General features: G+C 53.0%; 1 protein-coding gene across 2 annotated transcripts; it reads left to right on the top strand.

Moving 5' to 3' along the window:
- The first annotated feature begins 2,924 nt into the window (after nucleotides 1-2,924).
- On the top strand, nucleotides 2,925-11,409 carry Snx11 (sorting nexin 11). 2 transcript variants are annotated; one of them, XM_023718233.1, is made up of 8 exons: nucleotides 2,925-3,001; nucleotides 5,403-5,462; nucleotides 6,729-6,783; nucleotides 7,534-7,620; nucleotides 7,695-7,795; nucleotides 8,125-8,220; nucleotides 8,373-8,585; nucleotides 10,305-11,409. In XM_023718233.1, the coding sequence occupies exons 3-8, from the start codon at nucleotides 6,760-6,762 to the stop codon at nucleotides 10,564-10,566; spliced, it is 783 nt and encodes a 260-aa protein (XP_023574001.1). In that variant the 5' UTR covers nucleotides 2,925-3,001; nucleotides 5,403-5,462; nucleotides 6,729-6,759; the 3' UTR covers nucleotides 10,567-11,409. The 2 variants fall into 2 exon arrangements, with proteins under 2 accessions (XP_023574001.1, XP_004633919.1); XM_004633862.2 differs by lacking the exons at nucleotides 2,925-3,001; nucleotides 5,403-5,462 and adding an exon at nucleotides 6,305-6,327.
- Nucleotides 11,410-13,346: the final 1,937 nt, after the last annotated feature.

Raw genomic sequence — 13,346 nt, 5'->3', positions numbered from 1 at the left:
GGTCCCTGTGCTTTGCCAAGCTTGTTCTAAGTAGGTGCTTTAGACCACTGAGCCATCTCACCAGTCCCTAATTGCCTTTTAAAAGGAAAGTAGTTGTTAATCTCAAATGACTAAATCTTTGGCAATAAAACTTCAAGTAGTAGTCAAAATGAGCCAGGGAGATGGCGCTTCCCTGGCAAGTGCAAAGTTCTGAGTTCAATCCCTGGTTCCGGGAAAAAAAAAAAAAAAAAAGCAGAATTAAGTAGCAGTCAAAATGAGACAAATAATTGTATAGTGTGTGTGGAATATTTTAAAAGTTCTGTACTTCTCTCCCTCAATCCCACCTACCATACTTAAAAGAGCTTGACAGGGCCAGGGAGATGGCTCAGTGACATAAGTGCCTGCCTGGCAAGCGTAAGATTTTGAGTTCAATACCTGGTAGTGAAAAAAAAAAAAAAAAAAAGAGCTGTGAGTTTCTGAGGGCCAGCTTTGCCTCTATTCCTTCCCACAACATTACTGTTAATTTTACAGAAATGCTGTCAAGCAGGCTCTAGTAACACTTCCATAATTTCTAGATTTTTAGTGAGGCCAAGGCTGAGGTTTAAGAAAGTCAGGCAGCTTGTCCAATGATAATGTCCAATGATTCAGGGAAGCTGAATCTTCTTCCTGTGATGCACCTATTTCCTACAGAGCATGGCGAACGGCAGTTTTGTCTGGAATAAGACCATGATGGGGGTCGCAGAGATAGCTCTGCGGACTAAAGTAGGCAAGGGCGGGGACCCCGACTGACCACCAGCACCACGTGCCCCGCCAGCCCCACCTCTAGGGCGGCCTGAGCCAGCCGCATGGAGAGTCGGGGCCTGGTGGCACACACCTGTCATCCAGCACTGCAGAGGATGAAAACAGGAGGATCACTACGGAGATTGAGCTTTGTAGTGAGGCCCTGTAACAACCAAATACATTTAAAAAAAAAAAAAAGGACCATAACGATACAGCTGCATTTGGGAAAGAAACTCTAAAGTTGGCCATCGCATCATGGTGAGTGCCTGTAATGTCAGCTCTGGAAGACTGAGCCAGGAAGATCATAAATTTGAATCCAGCCTGGGCAATGTATTGATTTAGCAAATCCCTGTTTCAAAATAAAAATTAAGGCTGGGTGTAGTGGTGCACACCTGCGGTCTCAGCTTTCCAGAGGCTGAGGCAGGAGGATGGCCAGTGGTTCAAAGCCAGCCTGAACTGCATGGTAAGACCTCGTCTCAAAACGAATATACAAATAAAAACAACCCCCCCAAACCTAATATACAACTAAAAATAAACCTATAATGTTAAATGAAACAAATAACACACGCTTAAATATGCAATGGTTTATGTGTAATCCGAAATATAAAAACAAAATATAATAGGAAACAGGTAGTTTGTTTTTTTTTTTCTTTTTACAAAAGTGAAGGGGACCAAGAGACAGGAGGTTGGAGAGGAGGCAAAGAGGATGACAAAGGAGTTAGGATGTGTTACTACACGTACTCACTCCCCGTGATGAATTTGATTATGTGCTACAAACATGTACTAATAAACTTTTAGGAAAATAGCTGATATCTGCAGGTCATGGTGGTGCACGCCTGTCACTTCAGAGTCAGGAGGCTGAGGCAGGAGGATGGCTATGAGTGCAAGGCCAGCTTGGGCTACATAGTGAGTGCAAGCCCACTCTGAACTATGGAGCAAGACCTTGTCTCAAATAACCAGAGGGCCGGCCAAATAGCTCAGTGGATTAAAGCTCCGGCAAACAGGCGCCAGGACCGGGGGTTCCATCCCGGGGCCTGCCTTGCCGGCCCCACACCCAGGGCGTGCTGAGATGGCAATTGAGACTGGGCACGGTGGCACACGCCTGTAATCCCAGATCTTGGGAGGCTGTAAACAGGCGGATCACTACGAATCTGATCTAGTAGTGAAGCCCTGAACATCCTGTAGACCCTTCCCTAAAATTAAAAAAAAAAAGAAAAAGAAAAAGAAAAAATAACCAAAGAAAAGTTTATATAAAGGAATTCTGAGACCAAAAAGTTTGAGACACATTGTTTTACGCGGGAACCGTGTCCATTATACAGAGGAGGAAACTACCAATACACTTTGTACTGGTTCCTGCAAGGACTCAAAGTTAAGTGTAGTGCCAGGTACTGTATCCAAATCGCCTTACTCCAGGCTACAATATTTTTGCCAAAATCTTTAAACTGGTGATGAAAACCTTTCTTTTTATTTATTTTTTTGAGGCAGGGTCTCACTATGCATAGCGATCCTCCTGTCTCAGCCTCCTGAATGCTGGGACAAGAGGCGTGCACCATTACTCCGAGCAGAAGACATTCGGAACATTCCCGAAGTCTCGAGCTTATTTCACGGCTCTCTAGCTTGTCAGCTACCTGCGTGACCCTTCACCTTAGCTCAGGCAAGGCACTAAATTTCTGGGCTCTCAGCCTGGTTTTCGCTGACGACCTGTGGCTTCCTGAATCCGAGCTCCGCTGGGGAACTGCAACTCACAAGATTCAAACTGAGGCTCTCGAGGGATTTACTGAGGATCTAGGAACATAGGCGTTCTCCTCTTTAACTGACCGCATTACACGCCTCCCTTCACTGAGCTAACCAAAAACTGTAACTTCTGCGGCCTGGACCCACGCGCTCAATGACGTCATCCGTACGCTGATTGGCTGCGCTTCACAGTTGCGGCTCAGAGATCCGACCGTGGGTCTGACGTGAACACCTTATCAATGCCCTCTCCACGCCCACCCTCCCGCGCTAGGTGTGAGTGGATACTAGCTACTCCGGCCTGGGCCGGGTCGGTGCGTAGCCACGCCTCCAGGAGCTCATGGCCACTGAAAGCCCGAGCTTGAGGGGGCGGGGCCTCCAGGGATGCATGGATTGGCTGATTGGGAGCCATCTCCCGTCGTGCACTGGGGTGCCGGCTTCTCACCCGGAAGGAGAAGCTCTGACTCTAGTTGTAAGGTGGTGTAGCTTTGGGAATCGGTGCTGCTCTCAGGTGAGTGGGCGTGGGCGGGGTCCCGGGGACTGGATGCTGCTCTCAGGTGAGGGGTCATGGGCGCTTGGGTGTTGGCCTCGCTTGACACCCTTGGGTTGGAGCTCTCTCACCATTGTGATGAAGAGGAGGGTTTGCCGGGGATCCTAGAAAGGAAACCTGGCTTTCCAGTTTATTTTGTGAGTGTAAAGAATCTTTCCTTCCCACGCCCAAACTTTATCGGGAAGGGACGAGGCCACGGGGCTCCTAGCTCGTTAAGAATGGAAGAGATGAGTGGCTGTAGTTAGAGTTTGGGGACATCTACCCGAGCGACTGGGCTGCGGGTAGTAGTAATGCTGTAGGCGCCCACAGGAGACGTGCTGGATCGTGTGCGCCTGTGTTGCCCCCGGAGTGGAAGGAGGGGCGGGTTACAGGTGGACGAAAAGCTCCTGGTTGAGATCACACAGCTTGGTCAGACGGGTTTCCCTGCCATCTCTGGGTGTTCAGGAAGGCGAGCTGTTTGTTTTGATGCAGAGGATCGAACTCAGCCTTCTCACTGAGCGACGTCTCCAGACTTCGTTGTCATTTTAGACAAGGTCTCGCCGAGTCACTTCAGTTCCCCAGGGTGGTCCCAAACTTGCCATCCTGCCTCGTCCTCCCCGAATGCTGGGCCCACAGGCGTGTGCCTCCACGCCTGGCTGAATTTGAGTGTTTGAAAAACTTTAAAACAAATCCACTTTGTAGACAGCACATGGCTGGGTTCTCACTGAGCTATTATTGGTGCTGGTACAAATGGAGAAAGTAGATGATACCTCAGTTGTGATGCGCTGGGCGCATAGCACCGAGTAAACTGTGAAAGTTGGGGGGTCCCTGACTAGCCTTAGTGTGCTGCTGAGATGATAAAGCTAATGGACCTCCTGTCCTCGGGGGGCTGACCTGAGCCTTATTTATCTGTGGGAAACAAGGTGATGGAGAGAATAGTAGTTCCTAGGAACTGTTACCGACAGTGTAGATTTTTGTACTTGATCCAGTGTTTTAAATGAAATCCTTTTACAATCAAAGCTTTTATTTATTTATTTATTTATTTATTGGTGGAACCAGGGATTGAACTCAGGCCCTTGCGCCTGCCAGGAAAGCGCTTATTCTACTGAGCCATCTTCCCAGCCCCAATCAAAGCTTTTTGGGTCCCCTTTAAATTTACATTTCAGCATACTGCATCTGGGAGGTTATTGGATTCTTTTTATTTGTTTTGGTGCTGGGGATGGAATACAGGACTCTCCATGGAGATTTATCCCCAGTTCATCGTGTGTTTTGATAGGGTCAGTCTCATTTCCCCAGGTTGGACTTGAATTTGTGATCTTTCTTCTGTAACTTCCCAGCGTGCCAGGGTTGCAGATATGTGTCACCATGCCTGGCCTTCTCAACTTACTTTCTTTCTTTTGTTTTCCTGAAACAGGGTCTCACGGTGCAGTTCAGGCTGGCCTTGTGCTCACTTTGTACCCAGACTGGTCTTGAGCTGGCAATGATTGTCTTGCCTCAACCTCCCAAGTTCTGAGATTCCAAGCGTGTGCCACAACCCTTGGCTCTTTTTTCTTTTTTTAAGGCAGTATGTAGGTATTTGTTTCTAAGTGGTAATGGGGTCACAGGGAAAAACTTTCACAAGGAGGTGATACAAGGCCCTAGCCAAATTCTCAAGACCAGAGGTAGGATGAGCTTTTAGTTACTGGCTTTCATTCTCGAGTTTGGAAAACTTTTCCAGATGCAGAACATGTAAACTCCCACTCACGCTGTGGATGACCAGTTTCCTTGACATCGTTGTTCCTATTATTAGCTTTGTGAGAAGACTTCTCAGAATATTTAATTCTTAGCTCATGAGCAGACAAATGCTTGAAAAGAGAAGAGAAAAACTTTTTTTTTTTTTTAACCCAAGGAGGTTAGTTGTTCACAGAAAATCATTATGCTTTCTCTGGTTATAACCCCCAGACTGCTTATATCTGGAATATCGTGGGTTTGGTTCAGGACCCTTTGATAGTGGTGAAAAATCAGATTGTCAGCAAGAATACTGTTTAACGTGCCATTGCAAAACTGTGGGTTTGCACCACAGTGCAGCCCCAGTTTTGTCACCTACCATGTGGTGTGCAATGTCTGTCTGCAGAGAGACCTTCTGCTATATTGGAAAGAATTGCAAAAGCTGTTTGCTGTGCTAATTTCGGGCTGTAAATGAGTTCTCCTTTTTTTTTTTTTTTCCCGAAACGTTTGCCTTGTGTTAGCAAAACATAAAATAGAAGGAAACTCATTATACACTCCTGTAATGGTAAGGCAGAACTAATAAGAGAATGTGTTTAAAATTAATTGTGGGACTGTAACACCGAGTGGGTGTGTGGGTGGCACAGGGCGGGGAGCTGAGAGAGTCGTGTTTTCCCAGGAGCCGGCCCGGATCATTTGTTGGCAGTACTTACTGGCTGAAGTCAGTTTTCATTTCAAGGTAAATTGGAAAGGGAAATTAAACCTTATTGTTGCGCTCTTAGGAGAGGGGAAGGCGATGGAGGCGGCAGGCAGGGTGAATGCTGGGGAGTGGGGAGTGGAGTGCCGAGATTAGTGCTGTATTTTAACGGAAGGTGACATCATGGGCCCCTTTGGACTCGAGGAACCCTGAGCTGCAGCCTTCATGGTCCCCTTGTCGGGGTGGGTGATGTCGCTGTGCATGTAAACGATCACACTGGGGGACATCAGGGCTTAGGCTTTAATGAATCTTTGCAAAGGAGCGAACGCATCCTGCGCCGACCTGCGCAGCTGCGGGCGCCTGGGCAGAGGTACACAGTGGATGGCAGGTCGCGCGAGGACGTGATTACATCGTTTGCCTCCGGTGCCCGAGCTCAGGTTCAGTCGGGGAGCTTCCACCTGGCAGCCCTCTCGGGTGCTGTCCCGAGTGCTCCCGCTCCCTAGCCCTCCTGTCAGGAGGTGACTGTGGCTCGGAAGACAGGCCGCTGGAGCGTTGGGTTTTGTACCGGCTTGGTTTTCTTAACATGGCCGGGAGGGGGCGCTGTTAGGCTCTTACAAAGCTTTGCTCCCAGTGCCGACAAGATGTGGTAGCGCCTGTATCCCTAAGGCAATTTTTCATCTTCCTTCCTTCCTTCCTTCCTTCCTTCCTTCCTTCCTTCCTTCCTTCCTTCCTTCCTTCCTTCCTTCCTTCCTCCCTCCCTCCCTCCCTCCCTCCCTCCCTTCCTTTTTTCTTTTTAGACGGGGTCTCTATGTAGTTCACCTGACCTTGAACTCACTATGTAACCCAAGCTAGCCTTAAACACTGCAGCAATCCTCCTGCCTCAGCCTCCCCAATGCTGGAATGACAGGTATGCAATGCTACACCCAGCTAAACCAAACATTTCACAGCCCGACCCTCCTCTCTGGCCACCTTAGACGCAATCTTTGCAACTCCCAGCGTGCTTTGCATAGAGGTGGCCCTGTAGAGGATTTTGGGAGTGATCTGAGAATGGATTCAAATCTCCTGGGGCCTTAACTGTGTACTGAGCTAATGTCAAGAGTGGTGTGTGTGTGTGTGTGTGTGTGTGTGTGTGTGTGTGTGTGTTGGAGTTTCATTTTTTTGGTTCCTCTTTAAGTTTTACAGAAGACCAAAAATATACATATATTATTTGGGCTTCCCCGGGGGCATCTGGTAGGAACTTTGAGGGTTTTGCCCCAGCGGAGGCACAGGCATATCTGAGCTTGTCCCTGTATCTTCTGTTCCTCTCAGATGTTTTCTTCCAGCCGGCTGTGGACATAGGATGTCGGAGAACCAAGAGCAGGAGGTAAGGTGGTCCTCAGGCATGGTGGGCACCGCTGGGAGGCGCGGGGCACAGACGCAGGCTCAGGGGGTGGAGTAGTGCTGTTCTCCCGGGCACCTCGGTGGCCCTGACAAACTCCAGGGGAGGCCTGGAGAAAAGTCAGTAGCAGTGACATTGTTGGGATGGGACGCTCCTTTTTCTGCTTTGTTTTGGTTTTTTGGACAATAGGGTCTTTTATTTGTTGTTGTTTTGTTTTTTCTTCTTTTTTTTTTGGCACTGGGGATGGAACTTAGAACCCTGCACTTGCTAGGCAGGTGCTTACGCCACTAAGCTGTCTCCCCGGCCCTGTTTGTTTTGAAGCAAGATCTCCCTAGGTAGCCCAGGCTGGCCTTGAACTCAGCCCCCTGAGTGCTGGGATTACAGGCGCGCGTGCGCCACCGTTCCTGGCTGCAGATAGTCTTGCTATGTAGTTCACACTGGCTTGGAACTCTCTAGGTAGCCCAGGCTGGCCTGGCTTGTAGCAGCCGTCCTGCCTCAGCCTCCTGAATGCAAGGGCCACAGACGTGCAGCTGGGAACGTAGACTCCAGGGCAGGGACTGTTGGCTCTTGTCATGCCGTCGCCCCCGTGCTCACCACTCAGCGCAGGGCCTGACAGTAGCGGACATTTGGAAAATAGCGTTGACTGGAAGGACAAGGCCCGTGGGAAGGTCGGTGCTGAGGGAGGGCCGGGCGCCCCGCTGCCCTCTGGCGCTGAGGGCTGTTTCTTCCCGGCAGGAAGTGATCACAGTGCGCGTTCAGGACCCCCGCGTGCAGAATGAGGGCTCCTGGAACTCTTACGTGGACTACAAGATTTTCCTCCACGTGAGCACGCGTGGCGCGCGGGGTGGGAGCCCTGCGGTGCTCCCTGCCTGACCCTCCGCGTTGCCTCCCTGCAGACCAACAGCAAGGCTTTCACCGCGAAGACGTCGTGCGTGCGCCGCCGCTACCGGGAGTTTGTGTGGCTGAGAAAGCAGTTGCAGAAGAACGCCGGCTTGGTGTGAGCTGCTCCTGGGCTTCCTGCCTGGCGGGTGGTGGAGGCGGGAGGGGTAGTGAGGGCAGCGTGCGACCCGCCAGGCGTGAGAGGCCCTTCCTGCCTGCCTTCCTTTCTCGTCTCACGGTGGAGCCTGAACTCTTGGTGACCCTCCTGCCTCAGCCGCCTGAGTGCTGGGGTGACAGGTGTGCATCACCACCCTGGCTTTTTTTTTTTAATTTAAAGTGAACTGTATGGGTTGGGTATCTCCTTGGGGTATTTCCTTGATCAGGGCTGGCATGGCTGTCCCGGATGTGGCACTTTCATGACCGGGCTGTCCCACTGTTCCTTCACAGCCCGGTCCCCGACCTTCCTGGGAAGGCCCCCTTCTTCGGCAGCTCAGACGAGTTCATTGAGAAGCGGCGCCAAGGCCTGCAGCACTTCCTGGAGAAGTGAGCAGAAGTCTGGTCCCTGTGGCTGCGGAGCGGGGATGGGGGCGTGGACGTGCCAAGGGATGCCATGCCTGCCCCGCTCCTGGGGGCCCTCGCGTCCTCAGAGTTGCCTGTGGGGTGACACCCAGTGCTGTGGCCCCTGTGTCACCCAGGGTCTTGCAGAGCGTGGTCCTCCTGTCCGACAGCCAGCTGCACCTCTTTCTGCAAAGCCAGCTCTCGGTGCCCGAGATAGAAGCCTGCGTGCAGGGCCGGAGCCCCACCACGGTGGCCGACGCCATCCTGCAGTATGCCATGTCCAACTGCGGCTGGGCCCAGGAGGAGCGGCCGGGCGTGGCCCGCCAGGCCCATGGCGATCAGCCCAACAGGTAAGAGGACGCTGCGGTGAGGCGGGTGCCCTGTCCCCTGCCAGGGGACGTAGTGTCCCAGCAGGGAGCTTTGCAGCAGGCTTGTCGGAGTGCGTGCTTCCCGCATTCTGAGTGGGAACAAGTGAAAGGGAAGACGACTTGCTCATTTGTCCTGTTGCTTTTGTTTTTGTTTTTTGAAACAGTCTTACCACGCAGCCCAGGCCAGCCTTGGACTCACTGCAGTCCTCCTGCCTCAGCCTCTTGAGTGCTGGGTAACAGGCGTGCACTGCCACACCCGCCTCTTATTTGCCCTGTTCTTTATCCCCACCTCAGTGTACACCAATTTTGATAGTAACTTGAGGCCCAGTGAGGTAGCTCAGTGGTGTAAAGCGCCTGCTTAGGCCAGCACAGGCGCCACACGCCTGCAGCCCCGCCCCAGGGCGGGCCGAGCTGGCCACAAAAAACTTGATTGGTGGGCATGGTGGCATACCAAAAAAATTTTATTGGTGTGTCATAAATTTTACATTTCATTTAATTAATTTATTTATTTTTAAAAATTTATTTATTTGTGTGTGTGTGTGTGTGTGTGTGTGTGTGTGGCCAGCTCAGCCCACCAGGGGGCGGGGCTGGCTGGCATGTGGTGCTGGGGGATTGAACCGCGGTCCCTGTGCTTTGTTAAGCTTGTTCTAAGTAGGTGCTTTAGACCACTGAGCCATCTCACCAGCCCATAATTTTACATTTTAAAAAATGGCGTAGTTGTGTAGTTTTTAGTAAATTCACAGAGCTGTGTGATTATCAGTCAGCACCACTGTTTTAGAACATTTGCATATGTTACACAGAGCTGGCTGGGCGCTTTGGCTTCCTTGGGAAGCTGAGGCAGGAGGATTACCAGTTCAAGACCGGTCTGGGCAGCTTAGACCCTGTGCGAGATTTAGAAGGGCGAGGGTGGGGTCTGCTCAGCAGCAGTGCGCGAGGCTAGCATGTCAGGCCCTGGATGCGTTTCCTAGCATTAGGAGAAGCTCTGAGCCCGAGAGCAGTGCCTCTACCCGCCTCTGGTGCCAACAGACCTACCTCCGGGGACCTTTCACACACACACTATGTGGCGGAGCCTGGTGTGGAAGCACATGGCTGTCGTCCCAGTACTGGGGAGGCTGAGGCAGGAGCATTGCCATGAGTTTGAGACTCTGCCTCGGAAAAAACAATGCAGAAAAGAGATGTGGTTTCGTACTGGCTTTTTTCTCATTTATGTATGCGGTACTAGGAATTGAACCCGGTGCCTTCACACAGAGCTGCATGGCCCAGTCTTACATTTTTTTCATTTTGAGAGAGGGTTTCTCATTAAGTTGCCCAAGCTGGGCTTAAATTTGCAATCTTCCTGCCTCAGCCTTCTAGAGTGCTGGGGTTATAGACGTGCACCATCACATCTGGCTAGCATAGTATTTTTTTAACATAATCTTTCCGTCTGTAAGGTAGATTGGGGTCTTTTGAGACAGGGTCTCGCTTTGTAGCACAGGCTGTCCCTGAAGTCCCGAGGATCTTCCTGCCTCAGCCTCCCAACCTGGCTAGAGCAATGTCTCCAGAATGCATCCACCTGGACTAAGCCCAAGCCTGCTTCGGGGTCTCTGTGACACCAGGGCACGGCCTGGTCGCGCTGCCCTTCATGGCGCAGTCTCTGTGTCCCCATCGGGCTGTCCGTCCTGCTCATCCATCCGACCCTTCCTCTCCTTCTCCCCTCTGCAGTTGCTGCTTCCTGCCAAGGTCGGGGAAGAGGGGCTCACCATCGCCACCCCCCAGTGACGAGCAGGACTGCCTGGCAGTGTGGGCCCCTGGGGTTGACTCCGAGGCGCCTTCCCTGGAGGGCCCCGTGCTGCTGCCCCCCTCGCCACCACCGCCATGTGATTGCTCTTGGCTTGACGAGGCACCCTCTGTCCACCAGGCTGTGGGCGGTGACCGTGCCGTGGCTTTGGACCCTGGCCAGCTGGACGCAGTTGGGGAAAACTGAGGGCTGTTCTGAGCTCTGGGCTTTGCTTCAAGGTGCTCAGAGACTGAGCTGGGTGTGTGGCGCGTGCCTGTCGTCCCAGCACCCAGGAGGCTGAGGCAGGAGGGTCTCTTCACATTCAGGGCTAACCTGGGCTACGTAGCAAGAGTCTGTCATCGTCCCACTAAAAAAAAAGACGAAGATGCAGGCAGGAGACTGGTTCTGGTGGGTGGGGCAGAGTGCGGACGCTTGGTTGGGTGCAGAGAGGCCTGTGGAGATAGTTCCTCTGACTCCTCCGTAGAACAGATGTTACACAGCTGTTGCTGAGGTACACCACTGGCCTGGGACTGCTGGCTTTGAACAGAACCCTGGTTTTAGTCTCTTGGAAGCTGAGTTGCGGGTGGCTGATACAGCCCCAGGTGGCTGGCTTTTGGGGACTGGCTGTGGTACCAAACACGCAGGCCTCGACCTGTGGCCATCCTGCCTCAGCCTCCCAAGTGCTGGGATGCCCAGTGTGCGCCACCACCCAGCTCCTCCTTCCCTTCCCCTCTCCTTTCTGCCTCCTGGGCCTTGGGCCTAGGGCTGCTCCACTACATCCCTACCCTTTATTTTTTATTTGGAGTCAGGGTCTCTTGGATTTCCCAAGCTACCGTTGAACTTGCGGCCCTCCTGTCTGAGTGCAGAGTTCCCTGGTACTGGGCTTCGGCCTCCCTCCTTGTCCAGGGCGGCTGCCTTTCCTTGCCTTTCCTCAGCTGCTGCTGAGCAGAGCAGGCCTGCGACCCTTTGGCCGGGCTTGCACGGCTCTGGAGACCTCACTGGCTGAGCAGGGCCTGGGAGCCTTGGCGGGGTGCCATTGGTCACAGCTGGAGGGAGTCAAGCTGGGGGCTTTGTCTTGGAGGAGTGAGAAGCAGGTTCTCTTTCCTGCAGGACTAGTGTGGCCTTTCTGTTCCAAATCCTTTTCTTCCCCCTTGGCAGCAGGCTCTGGAGGCCCCCATCGGGTAGGGCAGCTGCCTGTTCAGTTCAGCAGGCGCCGGCCAGGGTCTGCTTCTGCTTGGGAGGAAGAGCAGCCTGAGGGTGGAGGCGGGGCGCGTCGAGGTCCCCGAATGGCCTCGCTCTTGCGCCCCAATGCCGCCCCAACCACTCTGTGAGGAGCCTCTGTCACTCCCACCTTCTGTCACGGGGTCTCAGTTCAGAGTTGAGGGGCTGTGGGTTGAAATAAATCACACGTATTTAAGCCTATTGTTGCTATTTGTGTCTAACAAGGTGTAGGTCAGGGTGCCCTTGAACTTACTCTATAGCCCGGGCTGACCTCAGACTTGCCGTGATCTTCCTGCCTCAGCCTCCCTAGTGCGGGGGTGACAGGTGTGCGCCACCACGCCGGGCGATTCATGAGTTTTCTCAGTGTGGCAGCGAAACTTCAGAACCCCGCGCAGTGGCTTCTTCCCAGGAGCGGAACCTTGTTAGGTGTAATTTACCTGCCCTGTCGCCCCGCAGCCTGCGTGCCTTGCGGGGCCAGGTGCTGAGCGGGAAATAAAGTTTGTCAACAGGCAGATGGGGAGCGGGGGCTGGCGCTCACCCCTCGCTCCTGCCCACCTCCCCTGGGCCCCTACTCCATCTGACGCAGCCGAGCAAAGCGAGGCTCGAAAACCCACAGTGGCAAATCCAAAATGTCAAAGGAAGTTCATTTAAGAGGGGGGAAAAACCCCCACGCAGCCCTCGCGAAAACGCGACAGATGCTCCGCTAATGGCATCCGCGCTGCCGATTGGTGGGGGCGGCTCATGAATATTAATGAGCGCAGGGCTCCAAATGGTGCAGCTGTGAACCCAGCTGTGCGCAGCTCTCTGATCTCGAAACTTCCAGACAGGAGCCCGGGGTGGGCCGCCGCAATTCCCTACTCAGCCAAAAGCCGCGCGCGCGCGGCCGCTCCCGCCCGCCCCTCCCCGCCCGAGTCGCCCCGACAGCAGGCGCCGCGCCGACACGGCTGTGATTTTCCTGACTCCCGGCTTTTTTAACGATCGATTAGTAGCCCACGCTGCAGCTCCAGAGTTCCTCCGAGCCGCCCGGCGCTGTGCTGAGTTGGGGGTCAGCAGGGACCCGGCAAGGTGCGGCTTTGCTAAGAACCCGCCAGGACCCCCCGAGGTCCCCAGGTGTCCTCAGCGGCCCTCCCAGCGTGTTGTGGGTGAAAGCATTTTGAAGCTAATGAGGCTCGAGGCTAGGTTTTGCCACCCTTCTTTCTTTGAGACAGGTTTTCTCTGTTGTGACCCTTCAGCAACGCTCCTGCCTCAGCCTTCCCAGTGCTGGGAGCACGGCCCGCCGCCTCCCCGCCCTTCCAGCAGCTGTGCCCAAGGCCTAGGTCTCGTCCTCTGTTACTGAGGGGAAGTACTAGAACCTGAGTGGGGTGCGTGTGTGTGTGTAGGGGAAGCTTTGGCTTTCTCCCATAAGAGTAACTTTGTATACATTTCGTCAGCCCTCAGTGCCAGGTGAGAAGTGTAGGCCGGTTTTATACAGTTCTTCAGCACTCAGGGAGATTGAGGCAGGAGGATTACAAATTCAAGCTCAGTCTAGGCATCTTTCCAATTTAGCAAGAACTTGTCTGGAATAAAGATTAAAAAGGGTTGGGAGTGAAACATAAGGGAAAGGCTTGGGTTCAGCCCCCTGTACCACAATGAATAGTCACCAAGAGACCCGGGCATATGGCCCACCCCTGTCATCTCGGCACTTGGGAGGCTGAGGCAGGAGAATCCTTGTTAGTTGGGGCCAGCCTGGGCTATACAGCAAGACCTAGTCTCAAAAAAAAAAAAAA

Source organism: Octodon degus, unplaced genomic scaffold (genome assembly GCF_000260255.1).
Source record: "Octodon degus isolate 3935 unplaced genomic scaffold, OctDeg1.0 scaffold00056, whole genome shotgun sequence".
Lineage (NCBI taxonomy): Eukaryota > Metazoa > Chordata > Mammalia > Rodentia > Octodontidae > Octodon > Octodon degus.
This window is presented reverse-complemented; position numbering and strand designations above follow the sequence as displayed.